The 13,122-nt window shown below is 37.8% G+C and overlaps 1 protein-coding gene across 1 annotated transcript in view; it reads left to right on the forward strand.

The window, feature by feature from the left end:
• Positions 1-13,122, forward strand: part of DOCK4 (dedicator of cytokinesis 4) — a 427,515-nt gene that overhangs the window by 219,321 nt on the left and 195,072 nt on the right. Inside the window, 2 exon segments of the mRNA XM_032401750.1 lie at positions 8,088-8,169; positions 9,659-9,719. Coding sequence (XP_032257641.1) covers positions 8,088-8,169; positions 9,659-9,719 — 143 coding nt within the window.

Here is a 13,122-nt window from a genome sequence, read left to right on the forward strand (position 1 = left end):
AATGCTCTTAAGCTTTAAGTCAAGAAGTATTTTTAAAGACAGTTTCTATACCATCTCTTTGTATTTTAACCAATATAGTGTTTCCATTTCACAAAAATATTTGCAGTGTCTAAAGCAATGCATTTTAACTTTTTTGGTGCCTTTGGCTCCTTCTCAAACTTATGGAAACTATAACCTCTATGGAAAGTAATGTACCTGTTCTTATACACATTAACATTTGTATATCAGGTTAGACACTTTGTAGCTGTCTTGTTTTTTTTTTTTTTTAAATCATTTCACCTTTAAAAAGCCCAATTGCATGTGTCATCTAGCTAATAAATAGTATTTCATAATGATTTAGATAGTTTTCAGTTTTTGAACTTGTAATGAATACAAAGAATCTGTCAGTAAATTGTTGAAAGGAAATTTGATTTTTTGTTATTTTCTTTTAAAAAATAGAACATCTTTTTGAGATAATAAATGCATGAAAGATGTGTTGCACTTAGTGGTTTTATAGTGCTTGACTTACTTCCAGTTTTATTATTTATTCTGTTTTCATTTAAGATTTCCTTGCAAGGAACTGTGTGCTTCAATCCAGAGTATATTTAAGCTCCAGGCTGCTCTATTTTCAAGATTTCTTATTACAGGTGCTTTCCCTAACAAAGAGGCATTGTTAGAAAGGTCAGAATAATTACCGTGCATAGACCAGAGTGTTTCCTCCCTCATGGTGTGTCAAAGATACAGTATTTATAATGATCAAATTATGTAAATTCCCAGAAGAATAAGCATAAGATATTCTGCCTATATAGGCCTTCTTATTTCATGGTTCCTGTTTCTATTGACCAGGTCCTATCATTGCCTACTTTTTGTTACTTCTCTGAGAAACTTGTTTTCTAGTGAAATTTTTAATGAGTTCTCTAGAGATGGTACAAGCAAGTATTTCCCTGAGTTTCCCAAATGGTATAGCTATTTCTAAGGATATTACTTGAATTCCACATTGGGATTTCTGGGGTCTCAATTCTTTTGAACTTATAGTCGTTACTGTTTGTCTCAAATCAATGTCAACGTCAAGTCAACGTCGATCATTTTTTAAAATTCATCAGTCAATGATGGATGGCACAGGCAATGTGAAATGGCAGCTGATATGTATATCACTTATTTATAACTTTAAAAAGCATGGAATTCCTTTTTTCATTGAGTTACACTTTTCTAGAAAGAGTTTTGATTCAGATAGCTTTATTCTCTGAAAAGAAAAATAGCATGAAGTGCTTTTCAGTCATCTTAAGTAGTAAGAAAGAATCAGCATGATGTTCAGAATTGGCAATAGAGTTGACTATAGTTTAAAAAATTATCTCCCCTTGTATCATTCAACTGAAAAATCCTTTGCTGTCCTGACAAAGCCATCACATTAGTTGGTTGCTTAGTCCCTCACCCTCAAATATTTTTAGGGTAAATCTGGGTATGGATATTAATATTAAAAACAGAAAACTCAGAATCTGTCTACTCTTTAGGTGAACTCCAGAAACCTTGGTAGCGACAATCACTCTTTCCATTTCCCTATAATCAGTAAAAAGCTCATGACCCTAATGTTGCTTCAGTTTTAAAATTAGAAAGCACATTAATAGCTTTATTTAGGAAGTCTTGCTTGAGGAGTTGCTTTCATTTATTGCCAAGGAGAAACTGTCCCTTGTCTGGTCATGTGGTTGGGAGAAGAAAAGCAAAAAGTCTTTGGCCTGAAGGTACCAGGCATGCATTGCCTGTTTTCTGGTATATATGACTCTTGTAAAAGACAGCCAGCAATTCTAACTTGTCGGGTATTTGGGTCAAAACAGTGGTCCTTAAACATGACTGGGCTTTTATACATGCAGGGAGCTTTTAGGTCCATCCTGACCTCGTAAGTCAGGATGTCCAGGGTAGGGCCTGAGTTTTATACAGCTCCCAAGAGCATGTTACGCACACCTGGCTTAGGAGCCCCTGGATGAGAAGGCGGGCAAGTATCTCTGTTTCCCACTGAGCATTCCTTTCATCTTTCCTCTGTGCTGCAGTGAGCACTGAAGCCCTTGGTCCAGTGGCCAGCCCAGCCTCCACCCACCTCCCCAGAGTCTTGCCTGAACGGCGGTAGCACCAGCTCACAGGGGGTGTTAGTCCACATTTAGAAAGTTGCTTGAGCCTTCCTGTTTTGAGTTGCCCTTTGCCACTTGTTCTAGGAAAGAACATGGTAATGGTCCCCCTCAGACTGTTGGCAATATCTTATACTGTTCATCAGTCAGAAAGCATTTGAGAAAATGAAGAAGTAGTGAAATAGAAGCATGAAATCACCATATGTTTGCATTCTCTTGCCTTGTGGATAGAGGCTCGGGAATGAGCACAGCTAAGCCATGCCCTTACATCTTCTCACTCTTGCCTTTGTCCTCTCACTCCCACTGTTTCTGCCTTGGCTTCTGGCGCATCTCCCTTCGCTTCTGCTCATCGTAGAGTAGATATTAATTGTTATTCTTACACACAGCAAAATTAACTTTAAAACAAGTGACTTTGCATTTTCAAAGGCACTACTACATGGAGTAGTTTTTGGTCAAATGGTTTCATAAAGTATGAGTGTAAAAGAACCAGACAGTTCTGATTAGTTTACCAGAACATGAGCATCTAAGTGTTTTCTCTCTTCTGTTACTGTTACTCTGGGGATCCTACATTTGTTTCAGTCATTTAACTGTTCAAATGATTTTGGAAATATTCTTTGTAATTTTTTGTAGATGGATCAGTCTAGACTACTAATCTTTCACATCACGTGTTTCAACCCAAGATATTCCCCACTCATATATTTTTGGATGAAGTACAGGTTGTGTAATTTTCACGTAACCTGAAATCACCAGGCAGTTTTGCTTCTTACACGATGGGAACTATAGAGAGGTAAACGTGAATCCATACAGAGAAATAGAAAAGTCTCCTTGGCGTTGGCCATTCCTAATTTTAGGTGCATTGCTCTTTGAAGCCAACTGCTTATCCTAGGAACACCCTATGGGAGAGCCACTTGATAGGATGACTCAGAAGGCTGGGAGCACCCTCCCACATCTGGCCTGCAGGCCTCCCAAGACCCAAGGCAAGGCCTTTCCTACAGAAGGGTGACTGCTTCTCAGTGGCTATGACAGGCAGAGGGGCAAGAAGACCAGAACATCCTGTCCTGCCAAGAATGGGAACAGAAGACATCAGAGGGCTTCACATCCCTATTGTACACCCCACATTATCTGATCACTGGTAAGAACTTTTCTATCAAACTCTGCTATGGAAATACACTCTTTATTATCAGAGATCTTTTTGAGTGTGTTGGAATGCAGTAGCACAGCTGAGCAGGTGCACAGACGTAAACTCCCTAAACACAGATGCGTTTGTGGCTTGCTTCATTCATTCATTCATTCATTCATTTTCGGTTTCATGCGTTTTCATTATTATTTGTTATTTTATTGAAAATATTCATAATAAAAACCCTCCATTCACATGACATGGTTAGTCTTGCTCTCCTTAGTTCAAGGTAATCTGTTCTTTTAAGTACAGCTTAGCATTGTGGTTAAGAGCTGAGACTCTAGAGTCAGGCCCTGAATAATTGATTTCCTGGCTCCACCCTTGCTGATCATGTAAGTTTGGCCAATTTACCTAATGTCTCCAAGCCCCAGATTTCTCATATGCAAAGTAGGGATGGAGGTGGTTCCTACCATGTAGGGCGGTTGTGAGAAGTAAGTGAGAAAATCCATGTGAAGTGTAAATCGTGGTGCCTAGAACAGGGTAATATTTACCTGTACTATTTTTCCCCTGGCGCCATCCTGGGGATGCTTATTTACACTCTTATTTCATCATCTTGGTTTCCTTAAGTCCTTGTTAGAAGAAGGCAAGTCATAGATAATAAATAATTATGGTTTTTTATTCTTTCTTTCCAAAGAAAGAATCTGTCTTTGTTGATTTATGATATAGAATGATTTATAATGGCTCACACACGGAATTCGGGTGGACACTAAATTTCTCTGACAGTGAAATTTCCCCTGGGAGAACATGGCAGTATATGGAAAAGTCAAATGAGGACTTTTCTTTCCCCCCTTTGCTGGTAATATCAACTCACATTTCTCAGTGTTTCTGGAATTGTTTCTATTTGCTTATTCATTCTTTGATGATAAAGAAGGACGCCGTATTCTCATTTGGAAATATATGATGTCACTGTAGGTTTTTCCATTACTGTATGTTTAATATAATAAAGATACAAAATGTGCATGGGGACAAGGTTAAAAGCATGATCTAGAATCTGGGGGTGCCATGAAGTTAATTAGGTGACTCTCACATCTGGTGGGGAGGCACCATTGATTGAAATACCTCTTTGGAGAATTTCATGCATTTCTCACCATAAAGTAAAGGACACTATGGGGAAGAGAGGGAAACTTAGGGAGGCAAATAAAGCTCCCCAGTTATTTGGATTGTGTTGTATTTTTTTTCCTAAAAGATTGTATTTGTTCAGTCTTTAATTAAACACTGAGGCAGTACCAAGTCATTGGCTAGCAGCTGGGGATGTAAAGGTTAATGATGATCACCCTGTACTCTAGTTACTCACAATGTATTAGCAAGAAACACACACACATGTTATGATTAGGAAAAAAATGTAAACGACATAATTGAGGTATTCACATCTTATCATAGGACGCTTTTTAAAAAGCTCACAAAAACTACTTTTGTTTTCTAATCATAGACATCACCCTTTTCCTTACAGTAGAGTCTCGAAAATGTCTTTGTGCATGGCCACAAAAGTTTGTGAGAGAATTGTAGAAGATATACCAGAGTGAAATGTCAGTGATTTGTTTGGTTTTTTTCCCCCAGCTTTGAAGGCATGCATTTTGGTATTCTCCAAACTTGGGGTGGGGGGATATTTATTTGTAATTCGAAGAGTCTGAAATGTGTTGCTGTAGGTCGGTCTTCTGCTTAGAGTTGCTGCGTCACCAAAGCTGAAGAGAACTTGATTTGAGTTTGTATAATAACTTGTCACTAAGTGAATAAAAAAGATTTTTTTTTCATTGGCCACAAAGGTTTTCTTTTTCGTTTTAATAGAAGTCTGGTTTTAAAAAAATTGCCCATGAGTTATTTTTCCATAGTGCCCATCGTCAGTCTATTTTTATCTCCCCCTTAAGGCATGCTTAAGCGAGGGGATATGTCATTGACTTAGTACATATTGATATTCTTTCTGAAACAGGATATGATATAGTATAATACTTGCATAACAGGATTCTGTCTAGACTGGTGAAATTAAAATAGTGACAGAGCAAAAAGAATCTCTTTCTGAAATAGAATACTTTAGGAAACATTGCTTTACCAGAATATTGATGAAACTTGCAAATATGGAGGGGTATTTTATATCAGTATTAAAGTTAAGGTTTTAATATCTGGAACGCTTTGTTGACTTCTGGATATTCATCTTATTGGTATTCATTATTTTAGACTGGCCTGTCAGAAGATAAAGTGAAATTTGTTTTAAACATTCCAGTAGGGATAAAAAGGAGCCTCAAACATAAGCGCATCTCAAAAAAATGTAAAAATATAAAGTAGTGCATGTTGTCCGTGATACAGAAGACGGGAAAATGGTCACACTGCTTGTGTTTGGGGCTAAAATATAATCAATAAACGTTTTTTGATGCGTAAGAAGCAAAACCAAATACCAATCTTAAATCTCAGGAGTTTTGATTAACTAAAGCCAAGTTCTTAAATCATTTTGGAGCTCTGCATTTGTTTAATAAAATAATTTATTTCCCAATTTATTTCTCTAGGTATGTTTCCTTGAGCAAACTACCAAGGAACTATTTTAAGCCAGGGACTGCTGTGAAACTTGCTAAACCAGATTTCTACTTCTTTCATTCCCATGAGGCCAGGAAGGGTGTGGGGAGAGAGTGACCCTGTACTCTTAGGACCAGGCTTGACTGAATCAGTGGGTGTCCCAAGCAGATGAATGACCTCTCTTATCTCAACATTCTGGAAATATTTGCTCTTTATTTCTATAAAGCAGAGAAAAGATTTACCTTATAGTATTCATATGAAGTGCAAAGGTTTTGAATTAACACATGGGATAAAATCAATACTCAGCCGTGCACCAAGTCTGTGATCTTGGACAAAACTATTTACTATTTCTCAGTTTTCCCATCTATAAAATGGGCATAATAGTAGTACTGTCTTTATAAGGGCATAGTGAGGATCAATTCCTGTAAAGTCCTTAGCAGAGTGGCCATCAAATGGTGAATTCTTGCAAAAATAGTATTACCTGGTATGATAAAAGTATAATTCATTTATCTGAAGGTGAATTTTTACACATTTCCTTTAAGCATATCTTAAATTTGAAATAATAGTGAATTTTCTTCCACTGTGAAGAAAGCTTACAGCGCTTCTCCTTGAATTATAGTAAATGACAATTGGGTAATATTAATTTAACTCTGCATCCTCGGTTGGATCTGTCATTCCCAGCCCCGCCTTCAGAATTATATCATGTGGGAACTTCAGCTTCATTTGAGAATCCTTGCAGCGATTTATATTCTCTTCATTCAGACCTCATCAGTCACCACTCTGTGGAAAAATACCCAAAAAACCCACAGATAATAGGTGTGGAAATGACCCCACAGAAATGTGCATTGGTTGCCCTTTCTCATATGTGAGGGCAGGAATGGGTATAATGTAAGAATAAAAAAAAAAAAACAACAAGGTAAGCCAGGTAGTTGAATCTGTTACATGTATCTATCTAGATTTAAATCACAAAAGAATAAAAATGTTCCAAAACAGTCATAAATTCATATCCATATGCTTCCTTAGAGATGTGGTTATGGCTCTCATTTCTTCCCCTGTATGAGAAAAGGGAGATTTGGGTTGACAGAGCCATTATTTAAGGCAAGGATCGAGTGGTGAATAAGCATGGAGAGAGAGTTGGTAGTTCTGAGCCTCACTAATGCCCTACACTCTCTTCCCTGCTTGGTCCCCAGGCTGAAGCTACTCTGACCAAGGCCACACTGTGTGCTAATACCCCTACTACTGCATTCTGTGGATGTTGGCTGTGTGTTCTTTGCCTGAGGCAGGCAGCCATTTGATTCTGTCGTAGGCACGAGGATATTGAAATTCAGAAGCTCATGGTTGCTGGTACATTAATTTTTCTCGGGCTGATATTCTTTCTATTTTACTTTTTTTTTTTTTTTTTAGATTTTATTTATTTATTTGACAGAGAGGGAACACAAGCAGGGGGAGTGGGAGAGGGAGAAGCAGGCTTCCCGCGGAGCAGGGAGCCCGATGCGGGGCTTGATCCCAGGACCCTGGGACCATGACCTGAGCTGACGGCGGGCGCTCAACGACTGAGCCACCCAGGCGCCCCTCTGTTTTACTTATTTATTTTTTTATTTATTTGAATATAAATGGGGTAACATTACCTTGGATCTAAATGATGTCCACAAGTATATATTGATTTGAATTAGTGGCTGATCAATAGCATTTGTGTTTGTATTGAATTTGGGGACCCTGTATTTATAAATGAAAGTTCTGTGGGGAGTTTGAGGTCTCCTTTTCCTTTGTGGACCAGTGCAAATTCAAGTTTCATTTCTTGGGCCTTCTCTTGGTGTTTTGGATGATAGATTTATAAGAGCACAAAAAATTAAGCCTTCTACTAGATGGTTACCACGCAGGATGATGTCCTTATATGATGTTAATTAAATACTATGACACAACATGAAAAACAATACTCTTAGGTACAAACACACAAAACATGTTAGGTCATGTTCTTTTTTCCCATAGTGCATTTGTTTCTACTTTTTGGAGTACTAAGAATGATATCACTGATATGGAAGCCTATTCTTTTAAAAGTTAATTTTTTTTTTGCATATATATTTATGTTTTCTGCTTTTGCAGTTGCTGATTTGCCAGTATTATCAAAAGTGAGGCAAATGTTTATTGTCTTGGGCGTGCTCCTAATTTACATCAGCAATTTTAACATCAAATGAAGGACCTAATATGTTCTGAGTTTACCTCTTAAGATGAAGAGTAACTAGAAGACTGAGAAGTCCTTAGATATTAAATAATTTTTAGAATATTAAACTTTTTTTCTCTTGTAGTGAAAGATTTTTTTTGAGGCTGAATAGAAACGGACTTCCCAAAGCCCCAGATAAACCAGAACGACATTGCTCTCTCTTTGTGGTAAGTGGATCTTGTTTCCTCTAGGAGGCGGATTCTTCTAATTGTACTTTATGTTACTTAAGGGAAATAAATTATTGTGAGAGAACATAGTGACTTTGCTTAAACTTCGTAAATAACGCACAAAGTACAGTAGGGCGGGGCTGTGGGCCTGGGTATTGAGGAGGACACGTGTTGTGATGAGCGCTGGGTGTTATACGCAACTAATGAATCGTTGAACACATCAAAAACTAATGATGTACTATCTGTTGGCTAATTGAACATAATAAAAAGCATAAAATAAAATAAAGTAAAAGTGCTCGACAAAAAACAAAACAAAACAAAAACACCAAAGTACAGTAGTGCCCAGAATCCTAGACACACCTCTGTTCCTTTGGTGTATGTTAGAGCCTGTTACAGTCCGCATGACATATGGCAATTAGAATGTACTTAATAAATGTTTAAAGAATGAGTGAGTGAGAGATTAAAATAAGAATGGGTTTTTTTTTTTTAAGTATTGTTTGACATCAGTAGACTTACACTGTAAACTTGTAGTGGTATTTTTATTTTATGTTTTTATTTAAATTCCAGTTAGTTAACACAGTGTAAGATTAGTTTCAGGTGTACAATATAGTGATTCAGCACTTCCATACAACACCTGGTGCTCATCACTGCAAGTGCCTCCTTAATCCTCATCACCTGTTTAACTCATCCCCCCCACCCACCTCCCCTCTGGTAACCCTGTTTGTTCTCTATAGTTAAGAGTCTGTTTCTTGGTCTCTCCCTCTCTCTTTTTCCCTTTGCTCATTTGTTTTGTTTCTTAAATTCCACATATTAGGGCGCCTGGGTGGCTCAGTTGGTTAGGCGACTGCCTTCGGCTCAGGTCATGATCCTGGAGTCCCTGGATCGAGTCCCGCATCGGGCTCCCTGCTCGGCAGGGAGTCTGCTTCTCCCTCTGACCCTCCCCCCTCTCATGTACTCGCTCTCATTCTCTCTCAAATAAATAAACAAAATCTTGAAAAAAAAAAAAAATTCCACATATTAGTGAAATATGTGGTATTTGTCTTTCTCGGACTGACTTATTTTGCTTAGCATAATACTCTGTAGCCCCATCCCTGTTGTTGCAAATGGCAAGATTTCATTCTTTTTATGGCTGAGTAATATTCCATTGTGTGCACGCGCATGCATGTGTGTGTATCACATCTTCTTTATCCATTCATCAGTTGATGGACACTTGGGCTGTTTCCATAATTTGGCTATTGTAGAATGGGCTGTTTTGTTTTGTTTTTTTTAAGCATTATTTGATATCCATAGACTAAGAGTATTAAGTTGATTGTGGTGGTATTTTTAGAACAGGATTTGAATTATGTGCTTCTGCTACAAAATTCCATTAAGAATGTCTACATTATCTTTGCCTTTCTAATGTTATTTGTGGGAATAATGTGCTGTGACCTTTCATACTTCTATATAAATTATGAGTTTTAAAATAATCCTTTTTTTTTTTTTTTGGTAGGATTTGGGTAGCAGTGAGCTAAGAAGGGACATCTATATCACTGTGCACATTATCCGAATTGGTAAGTCCAACACTTGGCGGTGTGATAGGTGCACAGCAGGGGGAAGAGGTGCTGAAAGGTCACCGTGTTGGTGTGATTTCTTTGCTGTCTGGATCAGAAGGAAGGGAAAGCCAGTTTGGAGTTTAAGAATCACCGCATTGGGGAATTATTCCCTTGCCTCCCCAAACTCACAGATAGCCTCCTCATGCATCATAAATAGACCTTGTTTTCTTTCCATTTAAGTCATTAGGTAGTTTGTTGTGCTTTGTTTTGTTTTATTGGACTCCCTAAGCATATTTGATTCAAAATTTGGTATTTGTCTTTATAAATTCTAATTTCTGTTAACAGCATTAATTAAACTTCTTCTAGGATCTGGATTTCCTACAAGTTTATGAAAATTTTATACTAATTGGCATTTTCCAAAGTGCAGAATGCTACAGAGCATTACTGCAAAAAGTGCTACAAGTAAAGGGTTATGAAACCCTGAATGCTATATACTTTTTCCACTTTTATAATATCATCAGCTCATTAAAGGGTCTCAGAAGTCCACCAGGGAAATATTAAAATGCCTCTCTAACTTTGTTGGCCCTAGCTTTCTCCAAATTTGATTTGACCATGGAAACATTTATGTAATGTAACATTTATTAGTATCTTGCAGAGCATGCTTTGGGTGTTCTACACCAAACTTGCACCACAGAGCCAGAATAGGTGCACTTGTTTTTACTCATAAAATGCCTCTAAAAGCAGGTATTTTATGGCAGAGGAGCTAGGTACAATGAGGAATGGCATAGCCTACACAGTTTTTCTATTAAAGCTAACCAGCTGATACTGGGAACTGATTCTTCACTTCTTCACTGACTGTGCTCCATTATTTGCTTGGGAATACTTCTGCAGGATAGTCATATATTGCCATGCAGTGCTGCATCGTGATCTTTATTTTTATAGTCTTTTATCTGATGCATCTGATAACCGCATTGTGCATCGGGACAGACTATAAAACATGTTGCCATTCTAACATAGATTTTCTATTTTTTCTCGTAAAAATCAGTTCTGAAAACCCATTTTCACTGTATGCTATTTTTTGATTTGAGGGGCAGTTGAAATTAAAAAAAAAGTAAACTTTTTCATTTTAATTTTCTTTTTATAAGTGAGTATATAGGAAAAAATTGAAAAGAATTTTTAAAAATGTTGGAAAAGTTGGAATGCATGCTGCTGAGTATTTACGAGAGAAAGCTGGCAGGGGTGCAGTTTGTTAGATAATTCTTTGTTCTTTTCATTCAAATTCATAATTTCGCCATTTGTTCATGTAAAATGTGGTTTTGGATACCTTCATGTAAACATTGCATTTGAATATAATCTTCTATAATATCTAGAGAAAAACTCCTTTTGCTTTCAGAGATTTTTAGAAGGTATCTGCAGGCCTTGGGTGGTAGAAACACATGCGGCAAGGGGGCTCCAGGCCCTGCACGCCTGCGGCCTGGGGGGCCCTAATGCTGAGGAAGCCGTGTGTGTGTTACCGGTCACGTGGCTATCTTTTGAATAAGTGGTGTTGCATTAGTGATTGCATTTTTTTCCCTAAGATTATTATGATCGTTAAGCCATCAGAATGAATGTTGAATCAGAAATTATCTGTTACCCCCTTCCCCCCGCTGAGCTTTGGTTAAATTAATCCTTCACTGAGATTACTGCAAAAGCTGCCTGATGGTCCGGTCCCATTTACTGGTTTGACATTTTGAGACTGAGAAGAAATTAGATTGAAGGTAAGAAACTCTAAGAAAGGGCAAGGCTTCATCTGCTGCAATGAAATTAAGGAGCAGAGGATTCTTGTCTATCAGGGACAGATACTTCTTACTTTTTCTAGAATGTCCCTTGTACCTGCTTTAGTAAGAAAAGGGCACGCTGACCCTCACCGGCTGCAGAGAACGGGAGCGATGGCATCTTGGCTCAGAATCTGAGCCCGGATCTTTGGTTAGAAGAGGAGGGGAAAAAAAGAGAAATAAATAGTTCTGTATCCTCCTGGCCACCCTGCTGAAGGTTTTCCCACCTCTCTGTTTCTACTTCCCTATGCCTACTTTCCTTTCTGCTTAGAGAATTTTCCTAGAAATCTGACCAGAACTGTGAACTTTTATTAATTCTAGAGTTGGGAACACCAGGGCTGGCATCAAGTAGTCTTTTCAGCACAGGGCTTAGACCAAAGTTTTGGTATCCAAAGTGTGGTGCCTGCAGAGCCGGGAAAGAAAAGTAGAAATGAGGGTCTGAGGACATGAGCGGTGTGGAGGCCCAGGAGTGATGGTGCCCAGTGGTCAGAGAGGGACCGAAACCTCCCTGCCGTCTTCAAGTTGTGAGGGAGCACTTCCTGCATCCCCCGTACGGGGCTGTCCTCCCCGGTCACCTACAGTTTTTCCTTTCCTGCAGTTCTAGCCGAAGGGCGTCAAAAAAATCAGGGTGCTAGTCCTGCCCTGCCTAAACTTCTAGGAATTTAGAGCTAGAGGAGTCCGTGGAAATAATGGTGATGAGTTTCAGGGTTTTTGTGGTGGTTTTTAACTACTAAACTTCTTGCTTGATGTCAAATGACTTTGAAATACTCTACTCAGAGATCTTCTAGTCACTTTGTCGTCTTGCATTTACAAGGGAATGATGAAGCAAGAAACATAAATCGTGATATTGGTAAGGATTGGAAGATATATTTCATCCTAATCCAATCTGTAATAATATTCAAAATAGAGATAACCTAGACTTTTTTTTTTTTCCCATTTCACAATTGGTCAGAGTTTTAAATTTGTCAGTTTTGTGAGTAAAAGTATAATTGGTTGATAAATTCAAGTATGACATGATAAAGTGTTTGATTTGCCAGTGTAATTTATATTAAAACATGGGTTGAAATTTAGCCACATATTACAGCATCATGTCATGAAAACATGATTCTTTGAATTTTGCACATCTAAAAGGCAACTGGCATGTTTTTTTAGTTTTGAGTCTAACTGATAAAATGAGAAGTTTTCAGGCTATTTGTAAGCATTTCCCTAAAAATGATGCATGGTCGTGATAGTTTTACTTTATTACTGATGAATGAAAGCCAAACTGAATATTGCCATTCCCCCCCCCCTTTTTTTTTAACCTCTTTCACATTGGATTTGGGAAGTGCTGGAGTCCTCTAGATGTGCTATGGGAGAATTTTGCTCAGATGGAAAACAACTTCTGTATCTGTTGCCAAGCACCTGGAAACAGATTTGCATATTTTTTTCATTATTTTTCCTCACATTAACTTATTATATTTCAGCTTCAGTATACTTTTTGCTTTCTGTCTCCAAATAATCCATTGGCAAATATAATAATAAATTAAAACAGTATCTCAATAACATACTTAAAAATATATAACAATTGAAACAAGTTAAAACTGTGTCAGAGTGAAAACCATCCCAGG

This window comes from Phoca vitulina, unplaced genomic scaffold (assembly GCF_004348235.1).
Source record: "Phoca vitulina isolate PV1807 unplaced genomic scaffold, GSC_HSeal_1.0 scaffold4, whole genome shotgun sequence".
Lineage (NCBI taxonomy): Eukaryota > Metazoa > Chordata > Mammalia > Carnivora > Phocidae > Phoca > Phoca vitulina.